This window comes from Labrus mixtus, chromosome 22, assembly GCF_963584025.1.
Source record: "Labrus mixtus chromosome 22, fLabMix1.1, whole genome shotgun sequence".
In the NCBI taxonomy this organism is placed as follows: Eukaryota; Metazoa; Chordata; class Actinopteri; order Labriformes; family Labridae; genus Labrus; species Labrus mixtus.
In genome coordinates, this window is record NC_083633.1 from 4,714,733 (window position 1) to 4,732,682 (window position 17,950).

The 17,950-nt window shown below is 39.8% G+C and overlaps 1 protein-coding gene across 1 annotated transcript; it reads right to left on the reverse strand.

Annotated features, from left to right (window-relative positions):
- Window positions 1-2,326: 2,326 nt before the first annotated feature.
- On the reverse strand, window positions 2,327-8,807 carry LOC132956426 (NXPE family member 3-like). Its single transcript, XM_061029888.1, has 6 exons — window positions 8,430-8,807; window positions 6,947-7,414; window positions 3,784-4,079; window positions 3,449-3,519; window positions 2,997-3,203; window positions 2,327-2,915 (listed from the first exon to the last, which is right to left on the reverse strand). Exons 2-6 carry the CDS (start codon window positions 7,331-7,333, stop codon window positions 2,362-2,364), a joined length of 1,515 nt encoding a protein of 504 aa, XP_060885871.1. The 5' UTR covers window positions 7,334-7,414; window positions 8,430-8,807; the 3' UTR covers window positions 2,327-2,361.
- Window positions 8,808-17,950: the final 9,143 nt, after the last annotated feature.

Here is a 17,950-nt window from a genome sequence, read left to right on the forward strand (position 1 = left end):
CACAAGTTTAGCAGCGTCATCTTTTATATAATCCACAAGTTCTACATGTGGAGAACTTTAAATGTATGATCTCTTTAAAATTCAAATATGACAGCTGAAGGCACTGTGGAAAAAAAGTCACACTTGAGTTAATATTTCAATAAAGACAATTTATTTACAAAAAATAGAAATGTGACACTGTATTCTTGGAAAAGTTGTATGTAAAAACTGGCCAACTGTTTGTGGTTGATGTTTTTCCATTGTTGTTAAAATTAAACCTAAAAATAGTTCATAAATTACAGTGTTTGTAATGCTATACAGATCTTCAAACCTGGAAGAGTTTATATTGCCAGTACGGTTCTATGTTGTCAGTGTCAAATTCAAAGTGCTATATATACATTTTTCTAACCACAGTTACAGGAATATTTGACTTAAGTAGAACACGTTTCACCACCATCACAATGAGCACTAGAATCCAGAGAAGCCAAGAGAGTACAATACCACGCGAGCAGGTGAAACAATCTGGCGCCGAGGTGAAGCAGTAGGAAGTCTTTGTAGTCGAGATCCTGATGACCAACTAGCTGCACCTGGCGCCGCCTAAGCACATGAGCCCCGCCCACCAAACTGACACAGACAGGGGAGAGACACATGAGGATTAAACAGACAGGGAATGACAAACAACACGACAAAAGGGGAAGGAAGGGCTGCCATGATGTGAATCATGACACTTGATTTCCACATGTTTTACTTGTTTCAAGCAAATTTTCACTTGAAATAAGAAGAAACTCCATGGAGTTAGTTTTTTTTGCTTGTAATAAGAAAAAACACTTACTCCATGGACAAATTGTTCTACTCATTTAAAGTGAAAATTTGCTTGAAACAATACCCATGTGTTTTATTTATGACACATTGAAATGAAGAAAAGATTGATCATGCCAAGCCACAAAGTCATCCACAACTGCCTCATAACCCTGCTCCCCCCCATCAAGAAGGCTGACAATCAAAGTATCATCAACACATTTCCCAATGTGTCTGTTTTTGATAGATCGATTGATCTTTATTGTCATTGTAAATGTATACAACAAAACTCTATAGGAGCAATCCAGCTGCAGCATATAAAATAGAAAATATGTACACATACAACAGCACATGCACACAAATGCTGAAACACTCATTAGTGTACATAATGTACAGAAGGGCTGACAGACAACAAGCTGGTGGAAGAAAAGATCAGGATAGAAAGAACATCATTTACTGTCACGCACTGCCACCTATTGGTAAAAAGTCCATTATCCAACCATTCAGGATAGGGTCAAGTTTAAATGTCCCATATGTAGGATATTTACTGAATTAAATCATAAAAATGACCTAACTATATCATCAGACATCAAGGAAACATGCTATGCTTCTCTGTCAACAGAAATTTTACCTCAGAGAGGACATGATTAATAATCAAAGCAACAACACATTTACTCATAATAAATTAAGCTCATGAATAATTTAACTACAGTGGATCCATACTTTAGCTGATTAACACATCGAATAAAAAAATAAATTGTCAACTTAATGGTTAATAAGATAGTTACATGATTGTTAAGGTGAATAGGAGATGCTCCCTCACAAGCTAAGGTATTCTCCTGACTTTTTTCTTTTTCAATTGAGCAGCCAAAGGTTGGATGGCATAATGGATTTTTTTATTTTTTATTTTTATTTTTCATGTAAATTGGCTGAACAAATTCATGTCATGGGTATTTAGTAATGGGTAGATAGTGAGTACTTCTTCATTACATGTTCTAGAGTAGCTAATTATAATTTAACAGATAATGTAACTACACAAATTGTTGCATAGCTAACTACTAGTTAGCCATTAGTTAATGGGTAGATAGTAACTTCTCATACAATGTAAAGTAATGTGTAGTAAATGGACTAAATGGTAAATTTAGCTTATTGTGGTATGGTAAATTTAGACTTGAGCTCAGATGTATTTAAATTTCCATTTAATACATCTGACATTGGCCACTAAGCAAATATCTAAATTATCCCTAGTATTTTCCTACAACTCCAGGAATGTTTTCATCAAACTAAGTACCTAGCTCAATGAGCAGTGTGGGTTAATGTGAATCTTCACACGCCTGTTTTTATTAGAGCTATTTGACTTCAAACTGATTGCAATCCGGTTTGCTCTCGTTTTTTTTACTCACAATTATCTGTTAAAAAGATGGATCAAAGTAATACTTGCTATGTCTGTATAGTCTGCTTTAGGAAAAAGAAATCATTTGATAGAAACACACACAAGAAGCAGAAAAACTGCTTCAGTTTCAGTTTTACCAACATGAGCTGCATTTTTCCTGAATTGATAAAATTCTTTCATTTAATGAACAGCTATCTCTTCTTTTGTGGGCATATGTAAGACAATACAACATCAACCATATTCTTAATGATGGGACGTTTTGGATGAATGTTGTGTGGTAAGTGGTGAGCAAGAACCATATCCCATGCATCCACCAGTTGGACATTAAGTCCTTTGAACATGGCTCTGAGCACCTTGTCCACCTGAAACGAGAACCAGTCACCGTTGCTTATCACATTACCAACGTGCATAGCTTGGAGGGTCCCAGTTCTGATGACCACCAGTGTGCCAGGAGCCCTATTCAACAGATGGACCACTGCCCTGCGGATGCTCTGAAGCCGTCTGATGTAAAGTTCAATTGGAAAAGTGCTGAAATGGGCCCAGATTCCTAAAACTACAACTGTGTTGGTACCACCAACCAGCGTATCAAGTTCTTTGGAAACGTAACACTCCTTACTGGTTGGTATTATTGAAATCCGAAGAGGAAGACCATGAATGCGGTATGTTACCATGATTTTGTTTGTATTTTCCCATATCATGTAAGGTCCTGCTTGCATCGTACTGTTCAGGTTTACTGCCTTAGCCTCTGCAAGTGTGACAGAATGAACAGATTAAGCTGCAATATTAATAAACCACATTTTGCCTACAATAACTGTGGAACAGATACCTGGAAGCGAAGCGTCGAGATACTCAAACCACTGCCTGATGGTTGTGTCTCCATACATGTGGACCACCTTGCCTTTCAAACACTGGCTGATTGCAGAGTCGTTGTTGAATTGGTGAACGTTAAAGCCACCTAGTGATCGCCACACACCCTGGTAGTAATACCCAGAGAGTCCAGACTTCCCACTGTCTTGATTGACCGCAGGTTGCCCTGAGAAGAATTGAAAAAAAAAGGATTGGGTTATTTCAGGTATCACTTATCATCAACAGACCCTTCACCCCCCATATGGGATATCCTTACTACCTAGCAATTACCAAAACAATTTCATTCTGCCAATGCCCTGCTATAAGAGAGATAGGTTGTATGTACTTTTTCACAAGTCACTTTAACTGTCAAGGTCTCAAGCTCATTCAGTTTCGATTTTTATTGGTGAGAATAGGAAAGAGCTTGCTTACCTTTCCTTCGTGGCAACACAGTGACATTGGCAGGTCCTGAAGCCGGAATGAAGACTTTCAGGTTGACATTCCTGTATAAAACTTCATATTATATATTGTAATTTACACACACTAATATAATCACTGTCAAAACATGATTTACCAAAAGGTAAAGATTTAATTGCATTAAGTTACTCTGCCTCCATATTTAGGCTTTAAAGATATATAAACACCTTTAGACTTACTCATAAATGTCCGTTATTAACTAGACATATTTGAACCAGGAGATACATAGTAAGCTCTCATGTTTGTATGTATTCATTTAGTGAAATAAGTAGTTTTTTAAGCTCCATCACCTTTGAAAGAGCTTCAACTCTTCGGTCTTGAGTACACTATTATATCCTGTTTTCATGTGGTTAAACCTGGCATCACAGCTCAGATTCTTTGGCTTGTAGCAGAACCACGGGTCACCAGTATGGAGGTCAGTGTAGTTGCACTGTGGCTGGCTGGTTTGGCGTAGGCAAACATTACAGATGGTAGATTCAGAGATTGAGCCTGAGCGGAAGATGCTTTGGAAGCGAACCCTATCAGGATGATCTCTGTTTAGCCTACGTAGAACTGTGACAGCCTCACTTGAGTGGACAAGGGTCACCTGATAAAACAAAGAACAAGAGTTTAAAGTTATAGCATACAAGAAATACCCCATATACAGTACCTGTAGTTAATAATACATCTACTGATGCACAGACTTGGACACATCATCAGTGTTGTTTCCTGGAGTCACTGGGTGTTTCGGGTCTTGCAACAGACACCCTCCTCCAGGCGACCCGACCGAGGCTGATCAGACCCCGGCCTGTATCCAAGTGTCATTCTACTACCCCCACTGCTCTCCTCTCTTCAATCAGAGCCATCTGGAGGCTTTTTCCACTGCCTCCACGTTGTTGCCTATGGCTCTTCTTCGGTTTGCACCTGTTATTCCCAGTGTGCCATAGGCTTTGCTCAGGGAGTGACTGGCAAACCCCCGACTGCCCACCTCCACTGGCGTACACCTGGTCTTCCACCCGTTCCTCCGACAATCCTCCACCAGCTCCTGGTACTTCTCTCTCTTTCTTTCTTGAGCCTCCTCCATCCTCTCCTCCCATGGAACCGTCAGTTCCAGCAAGAAGAGTTGTTTTGTGGCCTCTGAGACCAAGATGATGTCAGGTCTCAATCTGGACTGGGTAATGTGTGATGGAATTTTCAGCTGCCTCTCCAGGTCAACTGACATCACCCAGTCTCGGGCCGTGGGGAGCAAACCGGCAGAGCGATTCTTTGGTGCTTTCTCTGTCCTTCCTTGACAAAGTGAATGGCCTTAGCTGTGGCTTGGGTGTGTTGGCTGCCCTTGATCCCCTTGCTGATTGCTTCAGCGATGGACTTGAGGACCTGGTCGTGTCTCCATCGATACCGGCCCTCACCCAGCGCCTTGGAGCAGCTGCTCAGGATGTGTTCCAGTGTCCCTATCTTGGAACACAGGGGACATGCAGGTGTTTCTATTTTGCCCCATATGCACAGGTTGGATGGGCTTGGGAGGACATCATAGACCCCCTGAATCAAGAACTTGATCCTCTGGGGGTTCCACTGCCAGATATCCTTCCAGGTGACACTCCACTCCATCGCCTGCTCCCACTTCATCCAGGCGCCCTGCTGCCGCATCATCGCTGCTCTGCTGGTTCGCTCTTCCTCGACTGAAGCTCGCACCTCCTCCTGCACCAACCTCTGCCTCTCCCTTCCGCTGGCAGAGTCATATCGGGCCGCTGCTAGGCTCCCAAGTCCGGCTCTGCCTTGAGCCACTGTTCCTAGGATGGCCTTGTGCTTCAGCCGAGTTTCTGCTTGCTGGACTGCATCCGCTGCCCTCCACTTCCTCCCTGTCCTCACAACAATCCCTGCCCCGGACACGTTGGCATCTCTGGATCCAGAGCACTGCAGATGTTCCCGTGCCACGATGAACTCCTCCCTGACTGAGCTGAAGGGGAGCCTGAGCTTATTGGTGTTCCCGTACAGCCCAATGTTGCTTAGGCTGCGTGGCAATCCCAGCCATCTGCGTAGATAGCTGCTTACCCTTTGCTCAAATCCTTCCACCACAGTCATGGGGACCTAATAGATAAGCAGAGGCCAGAGGATTCTTGGGAGGATTCCATGCTGGTAGATCCAGGCCTTGAATCTTCCAGGGAGCCCAGACTGGTCCACTGTTCTCAACCAGCCCTCTAGGTCAGCACTGGTTGCCTTGATGGAATCTCTGTCATTCAGACTGCAGTTGAAGACCTTTCCAAGGCTCTTCACCAGCTTCTCAGTGACTGACGGGATCTGGTGTTCTCCCAGCCTGAAGCGGAATTTGTCTGTGACCTTCCGCTTCTTTAGAACCAAGGACCTGGACTTCGCAGGTTTGAAACTCATGCGTGCCCACGCCATGATGCTCTCCAACCCCTGGAGGATCCACCTGGCTCCTGGTACAGCTGTTGTTGTCACTGTGAGGTCGTCCATGAAGGCTCTGATGGGAGGTTGCCTTACTCCAGACTTGCTGAGGGGGCCTCTGCATTCCGGTTCCGCTGCCTTGACCAGCATGTTTTGTATAATTGGTATAATTAGATAGTTCATAACTATTTTTATTTTTTGCTTCAGCGCACTGAAGTTGTTAATTTATTTAACTTAACAATCTCTATGGTAAACTCTCCACTAGCTGGCCAGTAGAACTTGTTTTATTCTCTCTGTTATATCAGCTGAAGATGTACAGAAAATGTTGGGAGGAGAAAGTGGGGGGTGACATTCAGCAAAAGGCCAATAGTGGATTCTAATCCCAGGCCACTGCAACAAGTACTCTGTAAATTGGCTTGTAACATAAAACCCTCCGGACCCTTAGTTTTGCAACTATCTAACCCAACAATTCTGACAACATCTCTGGCCCATAGACAATTTTAGAGTAGCTGAAGTGTTCTGTAGAGCATCAGACCATTAAAAAGTGTAAACATAAAGTGTTATGAGTGTTGTGACCAGCCGTGTGTTGGACAGACTCAGGCCTGTGGCCCAGGTGTGAAGTGTAGGGGGAAGTCAGACTCAATTCCCTCATTGGAGTAGATCTGGGGGATAACAGCAGGGAATCACAGACTGTAGTCTCCCATTGCTCCTCATCTCTCAAGTGCTGGCCTTCCTCCGAAGACAGGTCTGTATCACTTTCCCTGCTTCCACAGCACGTTTTTAAGAGTCTTGGTGCGTAGTCGGCAACTAGTTGGTCGAGCACAGTGAGTTTTCTTTCCTTATATTTTCTTTGACATCGTTGAATGCAATCTGACCAGGAGTGCTGCAGACTTCCACAATGTCTTCGTTTTAACTTTGAATGTTGTTGCTTGTTAGCAAAAGTAATCAGGGGGAATGGTTTACATTTCATGAATTAAACTACCTACAGGACAATACCATTGCAATAGGTAATTCTTTTGGCATTACTTATTGTATATTAATATTTAAGGATATAGCCTTGAACTTTACCTCAACCTGTGCACTTCCTTCCCAGAGTAAAGAGAATACAGCAGAGTAGGAGCCATTAAGGAGATCCACCACTCGTCCAGCCACACCTGCTTCAAGTGCCCTGTTGTGCAACCGGGCAACAATTGCATCTCCTCCAGACTTCTTGGGGTTACCTTGGAAGTTGTACATTTGTATCATAACTTCCAGCTGGTCTCCTACATGCCAATCTCCTCCACCCCTCCTTGGGAGAATGGTGAAGGTGCTGTGGGCGGCATTACTTGTCTGACTCAATGAAAAAGGAGCTGGCAGAGGAGGAGTCTCAGGCCAAGCAATGGAGTCCAATAAGAGACGTTCCTCCTCAGCATCTGCAGAAGACAGTGGCTTGATGGTGCAGAAGTTGTCAGGCATGTAAGGAGCCAACACAGGACCAGTGGAAGGAGCGGAGGTCACTTTCTTCAGGAAGATGATAGAGTTTTCTTCAAAATTAATCTTGCAAGGGGTCGAAAAAGAAGGATGGTTACAACGATGTATCAAACAAATGGACTAAATTAAACTAAAAGAGGATGGAAGATTTTTCAAATATACTGCCATGATCTCTACACAAGAAAAAAAGTGGGTGTTACAGGATTGCAAGGGATTTAATATGTGGATGTCAGTGGAGAAGAAAACATCCACCGCATCTTGACTTCACAAAGACAAGCCACTCTGCGATGCTCTTTTTATACCTAGAAATGTTACTCGCCTGTTTCCTGTTAACCTTATTAACTGTAAGATGTTCCATCAGCTGTTATTTAAAGCATTTTACAACTTTTATACTATTTTGTTGCCACTGTCCCAACTGTTTTAAACATGTCTTCACCATCAAATTTAAGTACAATTTATTTTTAAATGGAAAATGACTTCCCCTCCCAGACTTTTCTGTGGTAAATTGATGCACCGTGCTCCGGCATCTGGTAAAAATAGAAGCCTTGTGTAACTGGCCGAGCTGAGACAGTGGAAGCTGGTGGAATTTGGCCGTCAGACACACTCTGGCTCAGCATTGAAAAAAGTTTTTGTTACTCCCCTACAGGCCTTAGCTTTCATAGACGTCCCATAAGGGGACATTCAAATGGTTAAATGGACCAGAGTCACACCAAAGATGTGGACGAAAGTAAAAGCATCTTTTGGTTTGCAATCTCGGGACTAACTCACATTGAATTTATAAAGGGTTTTATTCCCTTCCATACAGATGCAGGATTTAGGAAATGGTCTGAATATGAACTCACTAAGCTACAGCAACTCCACAGGGATAGAAGTCTAAAATTTGAACAGTTAAATAGGAATTCACACTTCCTAACACTGATTTCTTTATATATTTACAGTTCAGGACATTTTCAACTAAGCATAAAGAATGGAATAAAGTCTTGGAGCCCACTTGAATTGAGGAGTTTCTGTTTATAGCACAAACAGGAAATGGGGGGTAAGAAAATTACAGGTCACAAGTGGAAGATAATGAGATACTTACGGACACCAGTAATAGTGGTTAAAATGGTCTCAGCATACTGTGATACATGTTGGATAAATAGTGGTAGAGAAATCAGCACCCATACCCATATTTTGGACATTAAAAACATTTTGGGAGGAGGTTTCTGAGGCTCTGGAAACAGTATTTCATCAAAAGATCGAATGAGGAAATACTGGGCCTAAAACCGATAGGTTGATGGTAGAGCTATAAAATACCTTTTAGAAATAGTGATAACAGCAGCTCTCAAATGTATCACAATTAAATGGTTAAAACCTGACCCTCCAACATATAGTACATGAGGAAGGGTAATACAATCACTGGAGTGTGTTTGTAATTATTTAGTTTATGATTTACTTAAGTATAGTTTGTGGGTTTTGTTACTGGTAATGGCACACTGTAAATAATTACAGTAATGAGAATAGTTACATTATGGTATAGAATACATTTTTTAATATTATATATTATGGTATAATTCATACAAATTAAATTGAGTTGAAAGGGGTAGATTATATCATTCTTCCTACTCCTTTTCGGGCATGAAAGAACGAATGAACGATGATTTCCCTTTCTTATGTTGTGTATTCACTTTATTTATTTACATATTTTTAATTACAGCTATTTTATTATTTTGTCTTTTACATTTTCCAAATAAATCAATCAAATCAAAATCAAATCAACAAGGCAGGTGATATTGACCGTACCAATAATTATCCCTTTCACGCATACTGGTCACTACAATGGACAGCTATTCAAAAGCTGTTTTCCACTCCAGTGGACTTTAAGCAAGTCAGCCCATACACTGTCATCCATTGGCCAGCTGTTGTAAGTGTACCAAAATGTAGATGGCCCATATAACTTGCAGGTGATGTTTTTTTCTTAACATCAAGTAAAAACTAAGGAGCAATGTTATTGTGAAAGGATCAAATATTGATATTAGTTTTGGAGAAAATCATGATTTATCAGCTGTCCACTATTTGGACATTGTGCATTGCTGGCTACATTTCAATGACAATACTGAGACTTTCCTAATCATGAAAATAACTGATGTTGGGATGGTTTTGGTTACTCTTCATAAATTGATTTTCTCCCATTAAATGTTGTTCAGGCAGCCTTCAGGCAAAAACTAAGCAGGTAGTTTGAGCTCATTAAGCATGTTTTTCCTTTTTTAAACAGGAACACTCAAAAACTCAAAGACGTTCATCCTTCAAAACTTAAATTTAAATGGATCTCTCCACCCCAATTGACATGTGAAAACTGCAAATGTGATTTTGAAAGGGGAAGAATTCTGATCGTTGTTTATGCACTACAAGATAAATAAATAAAAGAGATTTGCATTATAGAGTTGCATGATGTCCACTCTAGTGGACACTCCTGTAACTTCAGAATTACTAATTTTAACAAAATTAAAAAAATAAATTCAACATTTCATGTCTTCAAGTCACAGTGCAGAATCAATTGTCACATTTTAAGAGTATTTAAAGTCCAACTAAATCACATTTGACCTTTTAACTGCTTCATCATGTAAACACCTGTGATTCTTTTTTTTCATTTCATGCAGGGATGGCATCAAGTTTGTGTGCATGTCATGTATGCATTTTCCCTGCTGTCTCCAATAAGCATTTATTTAATTACTACTAACAATAAAGTATCATTAAGATGTTATTTTCTGTGAAAATGTCATAACTTTAAACACTTACATGGAATAATTGAAAACACAAGTTTTCTAAGTTTGTCTCTTTAAGGAATAAAGCAGTGAAATATTTGAATTAAAAATGCTCCCCTCATAAATGTTATATTATCATCTGTCCCACCTTTGACAAGGCGAATAGCTGGTTAGGATTTTGGGGGTGCAGCAGGTGGGCATCATTTTCAAGTAGGGCCCATGCTAGTGCCCTCACCCCCCAGCCCCTGTAGTGTTTATTTGCAACCAAAAAGATTAATGTTATCTGAGAGTACATCGAAAGAGACTGTTGTAAATAGTCTCCTGTAATCAGATTCATAGAAAAACATACAAATTCACCTGCATCAGGTCCATGTTTCTTAGTACAAATAACAACACAGTCAGAAGGAGAAGGATGGCACAGCCCTTCAGAAGTTTCATGTTGACAAGGTTCCTTATAAAACCTTTTAGCCACATGGTTAGTCCTCCTCTGGTACTGGATTAAAACAACAAAAAATGGGAAACAGACTCGGTGTTAAGTTTATCATATGAATTATTCTAGAAGACACTTAACTCAATCATAAAAACCTCTGAATATTTATAGTGTCATCATGTCTCGCTTTCAACATCAAACTAAATCTAGTCAATCGAGAATGTGATGATTATGTGTTACCAAACAGAAGGTGTGCAACAAAACAACTTTTGTTTGCTTGAGGTTTGCCAGGAATATAGTTTACGTGTTCACAATAGGACTATCAAACATTTAAAATTGTGATAAATCGCTAAATTTTAAAAGTCAGTCACAATGAATCATATTTAAAATATCACTTCGGATTATAAGCAAAAATTATGAAGACTTTTATTTCGAATTTTTGTACTGTCTTAAGCTGAGAGTACTTGACTTGCTGTTAGAATTCAACCCTGCTTTTATTTTGATATAAAGTAAAGACCCTTTTGGAAGATCAAAGGTTACCATTTAAACTTAATCATGGAAAAAGGCACTCGTTACAAGTCAAATACTCAAGGGGCACTGGTGGCACGGTGGTTTGTGCATGTGGAGGCTATGGTCCTCCAGGTGGGCGGCCGGGGTTCGAATCCCACCTGTGGCTCCTTTCCCGCATATCATTCCTACCAAGATGACAGTACGCATGTCAGTCCACGACAATGTTAAGTGTTTTCTGTTTTTACTAATAACTTAAATGGTCTTTTAACTTTTATATTTAAAATTAAGTGAAGCCTTTTATTGTGCACTTTGCGCACATTATCATCTTGCCAAGACTTTGGGAATATCTCTTTGGTCGATCTTATTGGGATCGTAAATTTCTCTGATCCTCTGATACTGATACTGCACTGTGGTGGGTCCTCGCGGAAGCTACCTGGCCTATGGCTCTCACCTGCCTGCCCGGTGTAGCCTTACCACCTGGCCTTCGCTCCACATCTCCTCTTCCCCACTTCTCCTCTGACTGAGCCGATCGGCCGGCGTCCCGTGGTGAGCTCGCTGGCTCGGTCTCTCTCTCTCTCTCTCTCATATACACACCTGCTCTCTCCAGACAATGGCGTTTCTCGTACTGCGGTCAAGCCAGCCCTCACGCTGTTTTAAGGTGCGCATGTAGAAGAGGCATTACGGGAAGAGCGCCTAACAACAAAAGTTTCAACTTAAAATCGCACACTGGCTTGTCTATCATTTTAGAAGTGGATGCTTGCTTAAATAGAGGAAATAAAAGGTCATTTGGAAATGACGTTTGAAAAATAAGATATCTGAAATATGAAAAAGAGCTATATTCCAGGTTTATTTCAATTTGGGATTAAAAATAAATGACCTGTTACCACAGACTCATATGAGTTCAGATTGGTAATTCATCGCCTCACAATGTTATTTACAAAATATCAGGACAATCTGAAGTAGAATTTCAAAATAAAAGCCACGTTAAATATGAAAAATAAGATATATTCCAGGTTTATTTCAATTTTAGATTAAATATAAAATACCTGTTACCACAGACTCATTTCAGTCCAGAATGGTAGTTCATCACCTCACAATGTTATTTACCAAATATCAGGACAATCTGATGTGGAATTTCAAAATAAAAGCTATCTGAAAAATGGAAAATAAGCTACATTCCAGGCTTATTTCAATTTGAAAATAACAATAAATTACCTGTTACCACAGACTCATTTTGGTTCAGATTGGTAGTTCTGATTTTAAATCACTGTTTGGGCTAAAAATGATTAATCTCAACTTGTGCAGCTTGCTGCTAAAAATGGATATGGTTATAAATGCTGATTAAAGTGATTTCAGTCAGCAGCTCTTTCTCCTCTCGTTCAGTGTGCAGCAGGCAGGTGAGAGTGAGTAACTATGGTGACTGTCTGCCTCAGAATGCTTCACTGTATAAAAATGTACCTGATGAACCCTAACATAGATTTAAAGACACAAAAGAGGACACAACACTAAATCATTAATTCAAAGTGGTGCATAAAAGCCTACAATTGTACATACAAATTTGTCAGAATGCAGGTAAAGACATTTCTGGTTTAAAAAATGTTCTGGGAAGATGTCCAGCCCCCCCAACAAAGACAATTTTAAATAGACTAAACTTATAAGCACAGTATTTGTGCAATTAAAAACATTATACAGGGAAATAAGTTCGGTTAAACTGGTTGGCAACTTGCAAATTTTTTCTTTAAGATCAGTATGGAAAAAAATCGTGATCGTGATATGATATTTTTTTCCATATCACCCACCACTAATACATTTTTATGGGATTTACCTCCACGTATTGTGGGTGGCAGTAGCTCAGTCTGTAGGGACTTGGGTTGGGAATCGGAAGGACGCCGGTTCAGGTCCCGGCACGGACCAAGTCCGGAAATTGGTCTGGTAGCTGGAGAGGTGCCAGGCCACTTCCTGAGCACTGCCGAGGTGCCCTTGAGCAAGGCACCTAACCCCCCCCCCCCCACAAGCTCAGGAGCGCCCGCCATAGGGCAGCCCCCTCACTCTGAGACCTCTCCATTAGTGCATGTCCACAGGATCCTGTTTGTGCATGTGTGTGTATTTCAGTTCATGTTTGTGTAGCATGTTTACTAGACAGAGTGTAAAAACGAATTTCCCCTCGCGGGATCAATAAAGTATAAATTCTTCTTCTTCTTCTTCTATTCTGTTCCTCCCGAAGCAATGTTTGTCTTTTGTGGGATGACATAAGCCAACAATTTTATGAAGACCACACACATTTGTTTAGTAATGTTCTTTTTCCAAATTATTTCCTAAAAATGTCTTTGGCGGGATAACGGGGTACTTGGCTGAACAATATTCTGAAAGGGGGTACACAAGCCCAAAAAGTTTGAGAACCCCTGCTCTATATGATTGTCTTTGGTGACTGCCTTTTTTAAGAGAAAACAGGAAGATACAGTTACATACACCAGCTATACATTCTTAAACCCTGCAGGCGGTTTTACTGTCAACTCCTTGTTGTTCTTGTTTGAAGCTAGGTTGACATGTATATGCATCTTTGCTTTTGTCAAAACAATAAGCAGCTGTATCCTTCATGGCCATTTTAGGCTGCTCATGTGATGTCTTGTGGCTGTCTAAAGGATCAGCCTTAAATGATATTTCACCACGGTATGGCTCTGCATGCTGCTGGACATAGTCAGATGTACACTGGGCAGGAGCAAATGGTAACTCTAATAACTCTTGTCTGGTTTATTATCATCTTCATAGGCAGCAGCTTCAGCTGTTGCAGCAGCAACAGCTTTCTGGCTTTGTAAAATATGAAGATTTGCTTCTAGATCAGCTTTTTGCTTCATAATGGTAGCTTCTCGTGCAAGCTGAGCACGAGCTGCCTCTGCCTTAGCCCGAGCTTTTAGCGCTGAGTTACTAGCTGAGGAGGCTTTACTTGAATGCCTTGATGAATGAGAATGACTTGAATGCTGCGAATGGGCTTCCTAATTTTGAAAAGACTCTGCTTTTCCACTCTCACATCTTGAGAAGCTGTCTGATACCTTTTGCCTGATCTTAGACTCATGGTTACTACAATTTATCTCTTCAATTGTGCCCGCCGTGCTCTTCTCCTTTTACTATATTGTCCTTGCAATGAGTTGCATATCTTCAGAGCTAGACAGTTAGCTAACAAGTGTAAGTCCTCCAAAAAATTACAAGGCGTAACTTTTCTCATTATTTATTGAATAATTATTTATTTCTTGTAAAACTGTAATAAAACACAAATTGTAAAGTACATCAGAGACTAACGAACAGAAAATAGGGCACAAGAAACAATTAGCTAACCTAACATGCTTAGTCATGCTGCTAGCTTGCTGCTCTGCTATCTATCAAACTCTAAAATCTAATCGTCTAAAGAAGCAACTTAAAAACTTACATTCTGCCTCTGTACACCAAAGAACACAAATAACCAATACTCATGGACAATTAGTGTCCAAAGAAACTGCTGTCTGCACTCTCCACAGCACTTAAAAATCTGGTGGTAATTAACACCTCACATGGTCATACTACTCAGTTAACTTAAACAACCAGGAGGGGGCAGTGTGAAAACAAAACTTAACTCAAACAATATTAAATGTCCTTCACAAAGGGCACAACAGCATTAACAAAGTGTCTCATTGAGATCAGAATTCACTTTCCTGCCACACATGCAAATAAGCACCTGCCTATTTAGACAAGACACTAGCAGTGTATGAATGTGTTTGAATGGGATTAGTTATTTCTGATGGTCACGTTATATAGCTCCACTATCTAACTGTGTGAATGTGGTGAAAATTCAGTGTAAAAACACTTTCAGTAGTCAAAAGACTAGATAAGCCAAGTCCATTTACCTTTAGTCTGAGCTATATATATATATATATATATATAACCAAATATTTAAAAGTTGCTACTGAAGTGTATTAAATATCTAGGACAGAGATATTATAGTGATCTTTAAGTGTATACTGCACATATCTGTTAAAGGGGTTTCCTTCAGTGGAAAGTTTGTTTAGAGGTGTGGTTCGCAGGATGAGTTATGAGTGTCAGGAAATGTTAGATCAAAGCTAGGATCCCCCGCAGTGGAATGTAAACAAATGGACCCTTATGGTAAGAGGGTTTCCCGGGGACAGCTAGACAGGAGATTGTACCTGTGACCTGTGTTGGCCTTTAAGTTTATGACATACATATAATTGCAGAGACCCCTGCTGCTGTTGGAAAAGAGGGGTTGTCCTAAAAAACAAACAGATGTCCTCATGTGCCTTGTGTCATTGTATATAAATAGCATTCTTAGTGTATGTTCGGGAGAGATCGGTATTGGCTTCTTGTCTCTCCTGAGCAGACGTGTTCAGTGATTCTGTATCTTGTTAATAAACACTTTTGTTTGAAAGCAAGTCAGTCTCAACGGCGAATTTCTTCATCATCAAACATATCAACAACGGGAATCCACATCAATTTTGGCGTCACGAACAGGATCAGTTGGGGCCTTCTGCAGTGGACGAGAGTTTCAGTGGGAGCATTTTTCCATCACCTCAGAGCGTGAGTGTTGTTTTTACACATTGGGGAGTTGATGCTGTCTGAAATTTGGCTTCACTGTCAAAGAACTGAAGTGCAATGATGTGTTGATGTTGGAGTAATTCTCCGTCTAAATTGGGGTTTATTGAGTTTAAAAGTATATAAATAAAGGGGAATAAAATAAAAGAGAATAAAATAAAAGAGAATAAGAGATAAAGAGAATAAAATGGAAAGGTAGAGTTAGTATAAGCGCAACAAGTAACTAAAGAACAGTTAGCTAAAAAACTATGCAAGTTTAATAAGGACAGGGCCCGTATCCTTTTAACGGTAAGACATGTGTAAATTAGACACTGGATGTGAAAGTTGGCTTTGAGAAATAGTTAAATTGAGTAAAAATAAAACAAAGGGGATCCCTGGCCAGGGAAATGGGAAATTTGAGAAATTAAACGTATAATGTAGGAAATACAGAGATTAAATAGATGAGAAATAAAGAAGAGAAGTAAAAAGATGAAAAGAGAGATAAAAGAGTTTTGAGAAAAGTGGAAAAATTAAAGTGCTGAATAGAGAAACAGTGTGCATTGAAGCATGCAGTATGAAGTAATTTGTTAAAAGACAATTTGTTAAAAGTTTGGCCAAAGTAAAACATTTTTGATAGAGGGAAAATTATAAATAAGTCGACTTTAAAATTTGAACTAAGGTGTGGTGGTTTTTTGAGGTGTGTGTGTTTGTGTGTGTGTCTAAAGGCTGCTGGACAGTCTTGGTGCGCTGGAATGTGTTTGTGTCTAAAAAGCTGGAGTGATGTTTTTGTTGCTGTTTAAATGATCCGGAAATGTTCTTGTTAGTGTGTGATTGATAAATAGAATAGCTGTATTATTAAATAGGCATATATAGCAGGAGATTGGTTAAAGGTGATTTAGTGACTGATAAGGGGACATTTTTTTGTTTCATAAGTGTTAAAATACCTATGAGCCTTTGTTCCAGAGGACGTTTATTTAATCTGATCTTCATCAGTGTTAAGATACCTATGAGCCCTTTGTTAAGGGGACGTTTATATATACGACTTGATAAAATATGAGCCCCTCAGAGGATGTTTATATAATCTGATAAAAACTAATGAGCCTAATAAAGGACGTTTATAGATAAATGTATATAGTATCTGTTTTTTAACAGAAGTGGAGAGTGCAGTGAGGATAGTGTGCACATATTCACGGAATAGAGAAAAGAAAGTTGTCTGAGAAAGTTAAAACTGCTGGCTGATTGGAGTGTGAATTTTTCTCCTCTTTCTGTCTGTTTGTGTGTGACCACATTATGCTGTGAATTTTGTCTGTTCAAAAGAATGAATAGTCTTCTTTAAAATAGGTGGAGAAGTTAGTTTTTCAGAGGATACATTTTGTATTTGGCTGTTGATTGGGAGAATATTGTGCTGGCTTTTGTGTGTCTGTAAACTCTGTGTATTAACTGCACTGGGTTTGGAGATGATGTTAACTCATTGACAGTCAGTTCATACTGGAAGCTCTTGCTAAATTTAGAAGGAGGGTCCAAGAGGCGTTGCCTCACAGAGAGCCAATTAGATTACTCCTCCTGTTAAGGGGAGTGGAGAGGGAGCCCTCCCCCTCCTTCTTCTCTCTGTGGGACACAGGGAGACAGCTTTTGAAACAGATAAAAATAACAGTTATATGTGCATATTTTACTGAATTGATATTGCATTGTGTATATGAATTCAGAGTGATTAAACTTTTTGTTTTGTTTTCTTTCTGATTTCTCTATCTCTCTTGACTATGTTATATGAGAGCTAAAGGGAAGACAGACAGATGGATGGTGTCTGAATTGGATCAGTCCAAAGGACAGATGAGGAGAGATCTGGAGGGTACTTCACAAACACTGAAGCGAGCGGATGACAGCGAGTAGGGATCCTGAATCCAGCTTGATCAAGGCCAGTGCGGTTTTATCCACAAACTCTTTCAACAAACACCTGCATTTCTCTATGTGTGTATACATTTCTATATAGTCAACATTTTTGACATATGCTTGGTTTGTTTTCACACATGGGCTTATAGTATTTCTTCTGATACATCACATTGCAATTGTTTAGGAGGAAATCTTGGCAACAGACTGACTAATTGAAGCATTTGGTTATTAATGGAGTATTGATGAGTTGATTGATCATTTGTGGAGAAGTTGATTTGATTCAAATGCTATGAATGCTGGTTTCATTATCTGAGTATGATTTATCTTGATTTGGGGCTATTTTGAGATGGAACATTGACATTATTGCCATAATTTAAGATAAATAGGTGTGATTAGATGTATTAGGTAATAAACAAGTGCTTTTGCTTTCATAGTAAGAAGCTTTGGTCTCCTTTGGGGTTGGCAAATTTA